Source organism: Austrofundulus limnaeus, unplaced genomic scaffold (genome assembly GCF_001266775.1).
Source record: "Austrofundulus limnaeus strain Quisiro unplaced genomic scaffold, Austrofundulus_limnaeus-1.0 Scaffold90, whole genome shotgun sequence".
Classification (NCBI taxonomy): domain Eukaryota; kingdom Metazoa; phylum Chordata; class Actinopteri; order Cyprinodontiformes; family Rivulidae; genus Austrofundulus; species Austrofundulus limnaeus.
The window spans coordinates 934,832-947,745 of NW_013952492.1; the positions used below are offsets into that span (position 1 = coordinate 934,832).

Here is a 12,914-nt window from a genome sequence, read left to right on the forward strand (position 1 = left end):
TGAGTTGCCGCCATGTGATTGGCTGATTAGAAATTAAGTGTTAACGAGCAGTTGGACAGGTGTACCTAATAAAGTGGCCGGTGAGTGTACATTCATATGTATTACAAAAATTTGATGTCGCAGGCACTTTAATGTCCACCGTAGTGGAAATTTTTCTTTAGCTCACCAGACATGTAATTTATTTTAAAATAATAATAATAAATTTAACACACTCATACAAAAATTTAAACCACCTCTATCCCCAGCAGCTCAGTCAGATATACATGTTATATTTTAGTTTGATTGAGAGTAGTGTTGGCGTTTGGAACAAAAAATAAAAAAAATACTTCTTGCCAGAGGAAGAAAGTTGAAAGATGATGTGATTACATCACACAGGCAGGAGTCAGCAAGAGGCTGCAGAGGTCAAAGTAGATCAGTAGCAACTTAAATGTTTGTACAAAAGCTGAGGCAATAATATATTTACAAAAAACATGTGACGGCCATGTATTTGTTGAATGCTACTAATATTCTTGTCTAATACACTGAACCTTAGTAAAAAGGCTGTAAAGAAACTGCAAATTTTGGCCAATGTAATTTGACTTTTTCTGCCGCAATTTATCATTAAGTTTTTCTTTTTTTTTTCTTTTGTGTTGACACTGAAGTTTTTACTTATTGAAAAATATCTGGATTTTAGTTTGTTGTTCCGGAAGCGTACAAACTGCATTTATGTTTTTTTTTTCACAGCTGAGACTCCCATTGAAGAGTTCACCCCCACCCCAGCGTTCCCTGCCCTGCAGTATTTGGAGTCTGTGGACGTGGAGGGAGTGGCCTGGAGGGCTGGTCTCAGGACAGGGGACTTCCTTATTGAGGTATTTAAGAACAGCTCACAACAAACAACTTAATCCGTATGAATCTGACTGTTAAACAGGAGGGGGTGTCTGAAAACAGAGACAAAACAGCTGCAGAGTTAGTCTGCAGATGTTAGGGGTGTGTTCTGCCTGACGAGTTGTTAAAAACTTTTAATAAGGCAATAAATGTGTCAAATATTTGTGCGACTGTGAAGTTTGATTGTGTGAGATTACCAGAATTTGATGTGCTTTTAATGTAAAGCAGCGCAGTAATGACATTTCATACTTGTCATTTTGTCTCGTTGTGTTGTGTTCAGGTGAACGGGGTGAATGTGGTGAAGGTGGGCCATAAGCAGGTGGTGTCTTTAATACGGCAGGGGGGCAGCAGGCTCCTGATGAAGGTTGTTTCTGTCACACGCAAACCTGAATCTGAAGAAGTCGTTCGCAAAAAAGGTAAAGACAGAAAAAAAAACAGAAATTCTTTCTTCATGTCAACATTTTTTAAATAACTGTGTTGATATTTTACTTTGGATAAGATTAGTTGATAGTTTATGTTAAAAAAGGAAAAAAATGTTTTCAATGAAAAAAGGTGTGAAATGCTGCATTTGTGATTTCTGCAAAGCACATCCATCAATCAACTAGTCTCCCTTCACACTTGATGACGACCCCCGTGCGTGACCTACATAACCTCTTAAACGTGCCTTCATCGTGACAAATCTGGAAAAGTGCCTTCGGTGTGAAGGCATTCAAGATGCTGCTATGCCCTTAGTTCTTGTCAAACAGATTTCCCCTGCCATTTTCCATGTTCCCCAAACTCTCTCTTACACTATTACCACGCTTCATAAACCCACCCTGGCATGACTCTCTCTTAAACCACATCAGTAAGCAGCTACAGGTATCACATCTGCAGTGGGTTGTTTCCATGACCTTGTCAGGGATCATAGTGGAAACCTTGACATGAGATCTGCTTCAAATTCCCAGTGATCGGGTAAAACCGGTGCACGTTGGCCCCACTTGACAAATAGGCTGCCACGCTCCACCCAGAACCTCAATATGGTGCCGTAGCAATAAGAAACCATCATGAAACCACCTTGCCTTGGAGGTTTTGTGTGCAAGCTCGAGCATCTTGTGAACCTCTCATAATACAATGTGCAAAATAGGGAGTCCAGTAAATTCTTAAACTCGAAGGCTTAGCCAAGACCAGTGTTGTTTTCGTTAACGATGACGAAATATTTTCATTGACGCCCCCTTTTTTCATGACGTTAACGAGACGGTAACGAAATAAACATAGCTCTTTGATGACTAAGACGTGACGAAACGTGTGTGAGTTTTCGTTGATGAGACTGTAATGAAAACGTTAGTCGGTGGTCTGTCAATCCTTTAGAATAGAGTGGAGGGAGGGACAGCAGCGCTGTCACACACACACGCACACACAGCAGCACAGAGCATTTCCTCCCATTCCCTCACACCCTGTGCCGCTTAAAAAGTTTGTCCGTCACCTGTAGCTTAACCAGGGAGTAACATCTCCACCATTATTAAAAGCTGTCGCAGGTCCATTCTGAGCTCTGAAGCTGTTTGTTCACGTTCATGACGAAAGTAAAACTCTTCTCTGTGTTTATTTATTTATTTTTTGGCCGGGGGGGGATTAGCAACTGTGCATGTCAGTGCTTCTGCTCTGAATAAAAGCCTGGTGCATGTAAACACTCGTTTGCACAACTTTAATAGTCTACTAAGTTTAGGACCGCATGGTGTCTGTTTTTATAAATAAGATGCATTTTCATCGTCCTGGCTGACAAGTTTGAGTTGAACATGTGTGTTCCCCTTTCTTGCTTATAATATTGGGCATGTGTATTGTGTGTGTTCATTGCACTTTAGCAAATTCTGAGAATTAAAGCCACAAAGTGAGAACGTTTTTGTTTTGCGCATCTTTAGAGTAACACAAATTACACAAATTCACAAATGTTAACACAAATTACTCAAATTAATTTGTAAAGACTAATATGTTGTCTTTTTTTAAGACTAAAAACTAAACAATTTTTTTAAGTTTCCGTCAACTAAAACTGGACTAAAACCATTAAATATAGAAATAACTAAAACTGACTAAAACTAATAAGTATTTTTTGTTCAAAAGACTAAGACTAAAGTTAAAATGGCAGTCAAAAACACAACACTGGCCAAGACTCTACAAAGATCCTCAATGTTCTGGCCGATATTTTCAAATCGTAGCACAGTTGACATTCACTGTGAGGAAAGTCTGACACTGTTCTGTTAAGTTATTACAATGTCTTCATCATATTTTATACTTCCTCCAAGTCTTTACAGTATAATGCATGCAATGCCTTTGATAATTGTATATTTTCAATATATTTGGTACTTGTAATATAATGGGAACAATTGGGGTGTTTTTACGTACGGATTGAAACTGATGCGTTTTAGTTGCGTTAGGGATTTTTACCACTTTTCACCACTGTAAATCCATTTAGTTTCCATGTCAACCAGAGCTTGCCATTCCTCTGCTCCCACACAGTCCTGGCACACTGACCTGCGTACTCTGCAGTTGTGTGTTTCTGTGTATGTTTTGTGTGAATGTTGGAATGTGTGCGTGCAGCTTTCTTTGCGATTATTGCGATACGGAGACAGTGAGTTTGACAGAGTTGTGTTGGACGGTGCTCTGTCAGCTTAAACCTTCCACTCTGTGCTCTGTGTTAACGTCTCTTTCTGTCTGTCTTCCTCAGTCCCAGTGGCGATCACAGACTTTGGGGGAGCTCGAACAAAAAGGCATATTAAAGTCCTATAGTGTGATTTTTTTCACAATTTGCAGTGGTTTTGGAATTAGCTAAAAGTGATTTTTTTTTTGTCAGCTGATCATGTAATGGACTGGTAGCTTCTCCAAGGTATAAAGCTCTTCAAGCATGAATATAAGGCAAATAAACAGTGGAGGGATTTCCACTTACTATTGTGTAGCTGGTGTTTGTTTGTTCCTATATTGTAATTCCCTTTTTGTTTGCAGAGTGCAAAAATGGGCTTGTTGTATTGTGCGGTTTGTTACATCTTATGTTATATATGCTGCTATCACTTTTAGGGAGAGTGATGAATGTTGCAGTTTGAGAGAAACTTTTTAATTGCAAAATGTGCAACATATGCATTTTCCCAAAAGAATGAAAATCAAATCAATATTCAGTTGTAATTTTCCAAACATCATTAGGAGCTCCCCTGCCCTGCAACCGTAACAAAAGATTTTTAGTAAGAAATGTTTTTTCACTGGAAATTCTCTTAAAGGGGTGTTTCTGTCATTTTCAGGCACATAGTTCAATTCTATACCATAACCAAGTAACTGTGTTACCTTCAATTGTTATAAAAATACTGAATATTGATTTTGCATCTAACCTAAATGACTTGAAATTGGCTTCAATCTTGACAATCCCAGTTCAGCACGTCATCACAGCAATGCTTTGTGGGCAGGTTCTATGGGGTGGGGATGAGCTATGTAAAAAAAGGGCGGTGCTTTGTACCAGCAATCGTTTAGCCAACTCCAAGTGGCTACCACAGGAGATTCAAGCATAAATGAGTCAAAGCAACACTCTGGGTATGTTTTTGATGACTGAATGACATTATAGCATGCTATAAAGCTCAAAAAGCCGAATTTGCATAATACCCCCCTTTAAGGTAGCGTCTGATTCAAATGTACAAGAAATTATTTTAAAAAAGTATCTGCAAATGACTTTTTTACCACACATTTATGATGGCAGCTTCCAAATGACTTGCGACAATGATTATATTAATGTTTGGTGGTTTGGTTTTGGTGAAAATCCCTAGCAAATTGTAGAGAAAGAAAAAAGTACTAAAGCACATTCAGTGCAAATAGCTTCAGACCAGATGGGAAGTATCTGGTGTTCCAGTGGAAAAAAAAACATGTTTCTTTTTAGTTCAAAACATTTTCTTTGCTCCGTCCTTTTCCGCACCCTGTTCTGTGCTTACTGCCATTGGCTGCGACTCATCCTCTCTGCTGGGGCGAACTCACCATAATGCGCCTCACTTTTAGCCCAAAATGAGCAGACACATGCTGACACAGACTCGCAAGCAAACTCACTTTCCTCTTCATCATGCGTGGCCTCACTACCGCCGCCGTTGCCATGGTGACTACAATGCATGTTTGAATTAAGCATTACATTACAGCAAAAGCAGCGCTCTCTCTCTCTCTCTCTCTCTCTCTCTCTCTCTCTCTCTCTGTCTGAGCCTCTCTCTCTTTTTTCCATCCTCCTCTCATCTCCTCTGCTGCTTGCTTTCGCACCTCAGTGTGCAGGCTGGTGAGGAGAGGAAGATGTTTGATCTGGACAGTACTTGGATGGCGTATGTACACTGGATGTGCTGACGGCAGCAGGATAGTTTCGCTCCAGTAAGGCATTGGGGCATGTGTGCAGTCTAGAGGCTTACTGCTCTACAGTGGTGCAGTCAGTGAAAGATGGCAAACCTCAGACAGAGTGAGCTTAACTAGTTCTGTTGTGGACTTTTTGGGGGGTTTCGTTACTGTCTGACTGCATGGCATTTCGTTGTTGCTGCTGATTTAGCATGATGAAATGTAGGAAGGCATCCTTTTCACCTTAGTTAATCGCAGTATTTCTTCAGAGACTTCTTTGAAACTTGCAACTTTACATTTTGTTTTTTTAATTCAACATTTGGTTGGAATGATTTTCGGCTTTAACCAGGACAGTAACAGCTCACTTGCTTTGTGTGTGTAGCAGGACTGGAAGGCACCCAGGAGCTTTGCTAATGAAAAGTCTGCAGCACATCATTTTCCTTAGCTGTTAAATTTGCTGTCATCTCGTCGTCTGTCGCCCCGCGTGTCACGATGTCCTCCCTCAAGGAGTTTTCTTTGTGGGATGATGTGCATGGGTGTGCAGACCAGTGTGTTTGTGCATTTCTCTCCAATGCACGTCTGGTAAATTCAAGGCAAGCAGCATATTAGGGGAAAGATGAATGAGTCTCTTCTTCTCCTTTCTGCACACATTGTACTTGTTCTGTCAATTGTAGCAGACAAAATATGTTGCTGTGTGTTTAATGAGGGGATTCGAAAGGCTACATAGAAGAGTGATTTGTTTAAAATGATGCCAATGGGTTCCTCAACTGAGGCATGTTCTTTGCAGCATATAGGTTCCCAATCTGAAAGTATGTCAAGCACACTCAAAAAAATAAATCTCAAGCAAAAGGAAGAAAACATGAAGAAGTTGGGTTTCGATCAGGGCCTCAACAAGGTCATTCCCAAGCGAGAGGCTTCGACTTCATCTGACTTTGACAAACTTAAAGCAGCGAAGACCGGATGGGTTGGCCGTCTGGGAGATGTCAAGAGGGCTCTGAGTCGCAAAGCCAAAGCCTTTTCATCTCCCTCGGCTTCTTCCTCAACGCCATGCCTTTTCTTCACAGCGCCCCCTCCACCTAAGAGAGCTCCCAGCACCACCCTGACACTGCGATCCAAGTCCATGACCGCTGAACTGGAGGAGCTGGGTGAGTGCCAAAGAACTGGCATGCACGCTCAACACTCACTTCCCTTTTTTTTAATCACAGCTCTGCTTTCTCTTTGTCACTAAATTCTGGTGAATGACTATCCTAACTTTTAGAATAGTCACTTTTGTTGGCTTTTTCTTGTCTTTTTCCTCCTCTGCTGACTCTATCTTTTTCCCACCAAGCAACTGCTCGGAGGAGAAGAGGAGGTGAGTCTGAGGCTAGAAACTAACACTTCTCCGAGCGTCATAATGATGATTTATCTATGCCGTGTCATTATAAACGGTGTTAAACAGTGCAGAAGACCATAACAGAAGAACACTTGAAACGCATGGACTCTGTCTCCATCCATTTATGTCTTTCCCACTTTTGTCTCCTTTTACTTCAACCACCTACTAGGAACTCACAAGAAAAACAATATATTGAAACAAGCCATGATTTTGTGCATTACGACAAAGCATGATTTCACATTGTGGTCTCAGATTTTGCCTTTTCATCGTCTGTAGTATTCATGTTAAAAACGATAATAAAACATTTCCAGTGTTTTATATCTTAGCATTTAGTTCTGGCTCATTTTGCTCTTAACAGAGAGACTTGATGAGATGTTGGCATCACAAGAATCTATGTTGCATTCTCAACCCCCGGAGGCAGATTACAGAGCAGCCACTGTCAAACAACGGCCTACCAGCAGGAGAATAACACCAGCAGAGATCAGTGTGAGTGCACCTACACACAGCACATTTTCCAAACAGCATATCGCACCAAGCTGCTATACATAAAAGCTCAGTCTGACATTATCAAAATATCGGACCTGCACAACAGACCTTAATGTGTACATTAATACATGCACAACTGTGCTATTTATAGTATTCTCTCTTAGTTGTAAGGATTTAGTTGATTCATATTTGAAGGTGTTAAAGTTTGGGATTTTGTGTTTCAGTCACTGTTTGAGAGGCAAGGGATGACTCTACACGGAGGTCTGCACCCAGGGATTGAGAGAGGTCACATACCACTTTCTAAAGGCATGTCCAGGACCAAGTCTTTTGGTAAAACAGTCACCCACGCTGTACTTATTTAAATCAGTTAGTTAGTTAGTTAGTTAGTTAGTTAGTTAGTTAGTTAGTTAGTTAGTTAGTTAGTTAGTTAGTTAGTTAGTTAGTTAGTTAGTTAGTTAGTTAGTTAGTTAGTTAATCCATTTCTTTAAAAACAACAACATAAATTCAACAAAAATACAAATACATGAAATGAAAGGTAGCAGAAGAAGAAAAAAATCGTATTATATCTGCCCCTTTTTCTCAAATAAATAAATTCAATCAAAAATAATCTTTAGTTTAAAAAAAAGGAAGAAAAATAAAGGTTTAACTCCTTGAACAACAATTCATACATTTACATATTTCTCCAGCAAATTAACCTTTACATATAAACCTTAGATTAAACCTTCACAGGTAAATAATGTAATCTTTTTAAGATTAAATAACTGTTATTAGAATATTTTTGCTGCAATTTAAAGAAAGCTAAAAGGTTATTTGAAAAATAATCTTTACAGTTGGATGCATTAGTACAATATGTTTTCCATGCAACAACTGTGAACCTAGTACAGTGGAATAAAGTGTTGTTTTTCTTTTATTATTTCACTCCTCATTTCTGTGCTCTACCCTTACTCATCAGGTGCCACAGAGGAGGATCGATTGTCTGCTCTTGCAGGCGAGCACAGATTTCCTCGCAGCTCCTCTATGACAGACAGCCTCCGTGACCACTCACAACCCCATCCCATCCCTCCTCCTCCGCAAACTGCCCCTCCGCCGCCTCCTTACTACCTAGACACCGGTCCGCCCCCAGCTTTCTGCCCTCCTCCGCCTCCGTCGAGAACCCAGAGTCAGGGCCACGAGCCTGGAGGGCGATCCAGCTTCAAGCCGTCCTCCTTGGACCTGCCTTACGAGGCTGCACAGCGACAGGCCACACACCTCGAGAGGCAGAAGAAAGCTCGCTCAATGATCCTCCTGCAAGACTCTTCCCATCTACCTGTAGAGCCAACGGAAATCCCCCGACCCTCTGCTGCGACTCCTCCCGAGCGAATCAAAAGGAAGGGGAGAGTTATCGACAACCCTTACGCAAATGTGGGTCAGTTTAGCATTGGACTGTACACACCCACAAAACCCCAAAGAAAGAAGAGTCCCCTGGTGAAACAGCTACAGGTAGTTTGAATGTCAGGGATAATTTCTACGTTTTTAAAACTTTTTATATTTACCTTACTCCAAAAGAAACTTTGACTTTGACCTTTCCTTTTGTCTCTCCATTGCAGGTAGAAGATGCACAAGAAAAAGCTAGTTTGGCCTTAGCTGCTGCCCACTCGCGAGACAGCTCACCCTCAGGACGATTCCCACATACCCACGGGCACACTCACACCAGTCGTGTAGACTACTACCAGCAGCAGCTTATGGCTGAGCGAGAACGCTTGCGTGCCCAAGGAGAGATCCTCTTTCAAGGTAAAGGCCCCTTTGCTGCTGCGATAGCCGGAGCAGTGAAAGACCGTGAGCGTCGTCTAGAAGAGCGAAGAAAATCCACTGTCTTCCTTTCTGTTGGGACCATGGAGGGCTCATCCCCAACAAGCCCGGATGCCCCCTCTTTGACTCAGTCTCACTCTGTTGATGAACGTATGCTAACCCGAGAGCTGGGACAGCTTCCTCCCCCTGCCTTGTCTCTGAGCCCCTCACCTAGTGGAACCACCTTTATCCACCCACTTACAGGAAAGCCTCTGGACCCAAACTCACCACTGGCTCTTGCGCTGGCCGCAAGGGAGAGAGCGCTGACCTCTCAGAGTCAGTCCCCAACTAGCAGCCCAGAGCCTCGGACTAAACAAGAGCGAATAGGCCAGGGTGTAATGTTCGCTGACACTCAGACCAAAGAGTCTCCACATGGGGATGGGGTAACAGCATCCCCCCCTTTTTCACCTAAAAGCGCCAAGGCAGCAGGGTACGAAGCTCGATCCTCCCCAGCATCGATTTTAGCGCCTCAGTCTACCAAACCACAATGGGCTACATCATCCTCACCTATATCGTTCCGCCAAGAGATGGAAGCTAGAATAGAGGAGAGAAAAGAGGAAAAAAGACTAGAGGATAAAAAAAGCATGCTGATCAGCATTATGGATACATCGCAGCAGAAGACAGCAGGGCTGATCATGGTTCATGCTACCAGTAATGGTCAGGCTGTTGGAGTGACTTCAGAACCTGAAAAGACACCTGTGCCTGCATCCATGGATCCTAGCAAATCTCCGAGTCCACGGGCTAAATCACCTGTCCCCTCTGTGGCGCAGCCACAGACACAGCTCCACGTTCTGCCTCACGCTCAGCGTCCTGCCAGTCCGGCCCAAGAAAAGAGTCTGGCTCAGGGAAGCTCCGAGGAGGATGTGGATCAGTACGCAGTGGCTCTGCCACCTGCTATGCTGTCCTCCAGTGATGAGGAGACGAGAGAAGAGCTACGAAAGATCGGAGTTGTTCCTCCACCGGATGAGTTTGCAAACGGGTTGTTAGCACAGGGTCAGGGGAGAGCAGTGTCTCCTGCTATACTTGCCACCTCCCCTGTCACGCCGACGACATCAGCCCCACAAACCCCCTCAACCCCAACAACCTCGACTGTGACTACAACCCAGCTTCAACCACCACCCCCACCACCACCTCCATCCAGTGCAGCAACCGTCTCAGGGAAGCCCTCTGAACCTCTGGAGCCCCCACCGGTGGGTGAGTCTGGCTCAGCAGCTGATTCGGGTGTGGAGGAGGCTGACACACGCAGCTCCAGCGAGAGAGAGCGAGACTACCATCTCGAGACCACCAGCACTGTCTCCACGGTATCCAGCATGTCCACGTTGTCCTCAGAAAGTGGCGAACCAGCTGACACACACACCACACACACCTCCTACGCCGACGGTCAGACTTTTGTGCTTGATAAGCCACCAGTGCCTCCTAAGCCCCGGCTGAAGTCCCAAATAGGAGGCAGTAAAGGCCCCGTCACCTTCAGGGACCCTTTACTGAAGCAGAGCTCTGACAGTGAGCTGCTATCACAGCAACAAGCCGCTGCTCTGGCTGCTGCTGCGGCTGGAGGAGCGGGGCTCCCTGCAGGTGGTTCTGCTTCAGTGACTGGTCTAGCCCCATCCAGGCCGCGCTATCTCTTCCAGCGGAGGTCCAAGTTGTGGGGGGACCTCGTCGAGCCCCGAGGACCAGGGATCGGCTTGGGTATAGGGAGTTTGGGTAATCTTGGTGGGCTGGGACTTGGGTTGGGTGCAGATGAGGGTGCAAAACCATCTGTTATGGGTGAGCTCAGTTCACGACTACAGCAGCTAAGCAAAGACACCAGGTCACTGGGTGAAGAACCCCTGGGAGCCTCACTTGACCCGGGAAGAAAGTCACCTGTGGCAGGTGCCAGGTAAGAGGATATCTAGCACGCATTTCTGGTAAATGTTGTCTAACTGAAATTGAAGACTAGTCAAAGTAATGTTAGGTTTTATTTAGGGCTGGGCGGTATGACCTCAAATTCATATCATGTTATAAATTGAACTCCTTCATGTTAACGGTATATGTCACGGTAGAATTTTTTTATAAAAAGTTAAGATAATGTAATTTTTAGAGCATTTTTTGCAGAAAACTGTAATCTTAATTAAACCCAACATTTTTGCTTTAATATCTGCCTGCCAAACAATGAGCTTCTGCCTGCTAAACTTATCAGCTGCTGCTCTGCTGCGCGCTCATCTTCATCATCTTCATCATCAAAGCAGAAGCAGACTTTGCATTAGCAAGATGGATTTACAACTGAACGAACATTCATGTCTTTTTTTTCAAATAATCTCTGTGGGTAACAATACATAAAAAACATTTTTTCCCCGACAATTGGGTGTGAAAAACTACAGTTGTTAAAGCTTCGCTCTGCACGACGTGCAGCGGGAGTGAGGGAAGAAATGATCTCATGGCACGACGTAACTTTTTTGCAGCGGGAGGGGAAATTTTGAGGGTTTATTCTCTCAATACATGTTTTAAAACACTAGAATTTCTTCATTATATTTCAAACTCCTGCTCAGTTGTCTCTGCACTTGCAGCCCTGTTCACACAGGTGCGATGACGTAATGACGACAGGACGGTAGAGTATAAATTTCTACCACAGGCCAACTTCATACCGTTTCTACTGTCTACCGCATATACCGCGCAGCCCTAGTTTTATTAGTTGAGTTAAATTACACTTATCTATAGAAAAAAACATTAACTGAAGCTGCCGACTTAATTGAGTTGAGTACTTGCGTTATTTTTCCAAACATATTGTTTTTCCTTGTATACATGATTATCGTAGTAATTCTGTTGATGTGCTGTTTTTCCCAAGAAGAATTAGCAAGTTATTCTATAAGTGTTCTGCTTTGAAAAGTTATAGAGATTTATATGTGTTCAGCTATTCCTGTTTTTTAACTGCACACTTTAAAGCATCAGTATACTGGACATCATTTTAACCACGAGTCCTAACTAAGACATAAAAAAGGTTTCACGCAGCAGCAGCAGGGTTATCTGAAACATCTGAGTCACAGTGGTGTTTTTGTCTGTTATCTCTGAGCTTCTTTTTCTACAAGATACCTGAAAGTTCAATGAATTCCTCTATATTTCTGCAGATGTGAGGATACCGAAGACACTAAACCTTAAAGTTATAAACCCTAGGGTAAACCAAGTCTATTTTTTTAAATATACCTTTCATAATAACTCTATGATCTAAGCACAATTAAAAGTGAAAACCCCTTTTTTATTTTGTTTCATGTGTTTTCCTTGAAACATTTGTTACCTTGTTTGCAAACCAGTTTCTGCAAGATGAATGAAAGTATTGGTTGTAGAGATACAGTAGCTTTTTACAGTTTGATAGGTCTGGTCTTAGGATGAAACTGCTCCTTGTTTCCATAGTTACTGTTACATCCCTTGGCCTCCCCATGACTATACTCTTTGTTAACTGTAAGCAGAGACTGTCAATAAGTTATACTGTCCAACTTTTGTTTTGTACGTGTATGTGTGTGTGTAGTTTTGTGAGTCTGGGTTCAGTTGATTAACCACTGGTGCAAACAAGGTAACAGAGCTTGAGATATGCACTATGTGAAAGACTTTCCTCATCTCTTACACACTGTCATGTTTGAGTTATAACCTTTGTTCCTGCTAATATCTTTCCTTTTCTGCGTTTCCCTGGGTCCTCGTTCAAATATCACACAATACATCCTTTTAACTGCTGCCTTTGCGATCATCACTGATGTGAACTTGATAAGACCTGAAACGGCAGTGTTCTTATCTCCATCCATTGTAAAAAAAAATGTGATGATGTCAAAGATTTAAAGGATGTATTTTTAAGAAGAATTTGAACAGGACTGAACCATAATGGTGTGCTATGTTACAACTGCCCTTCTAGGATCTTTGCATTAACAGCCTTGTTAATGACAAAAGTACTGAATGAGACAAAATCCATAACACTTTGTGGCATGAAAATCCTGTCAAATAAATGCTGGGACTTTGTCTTTTGATTTCAGGATTTACTTTAGTTGTACAACCACCTCCTTTCCCTGTTTTATATATATAT

At 42.5% G+C, this 12,914-nt stretch overlaps 1 protein-coding gene across 11 annotated transcripts in view; it reads left to right on the forward strand.

Annotated features, from left to right (window-relative positions):
• Positions 1–12,914, forward strand: part of shank3a (SH3 and multiple ankyrin repeat domains 3a) — a 152,598-nt gene that overhangs the window by 134,639 nt on the left and 5,045 nt on the right. For 7 of the 11 annotated variants that reach the window (XM_014012312.1, XM_014012315.1, XM_014012316.1 and 4 more), the window contains 8 exons: positions 724–848; positions 1,145–1,280; positions 6,249–6,329; positions 6,512–6,535; positions 6,915–7,042; positions 7,267–7,372; positions 7,995–8,521; positions 8,629–10,745. In XM_014012312.1, coding sequence (XP_013867766.1) covers positions 724–848; positions 1,145–1,280; positions 6,249–6,329; positions 6,512–6,535; positions 6,915–7,042; positions 7,267–7,372; positions 7,995–8,521; positions 8,629–10,745 — 3,244 coding nt within the window. Of the gene's footprint in view, positions 1–723; positions 849–1,144; positions 1,281–6,248; positions 6,330–6,511; positions 6,536–6,914; positions 7,043–7,266; positions 7,373–7,994; positions 8,522–8,628; positions 10,746–11,970; positions 12,098–12,914 lie in introns of those variants that run through there. The other 4 variants (XR_001310539.1, XM_014012319.1, XM_014012314.1 and 1 more) reach the window with 4 other exon arrangements.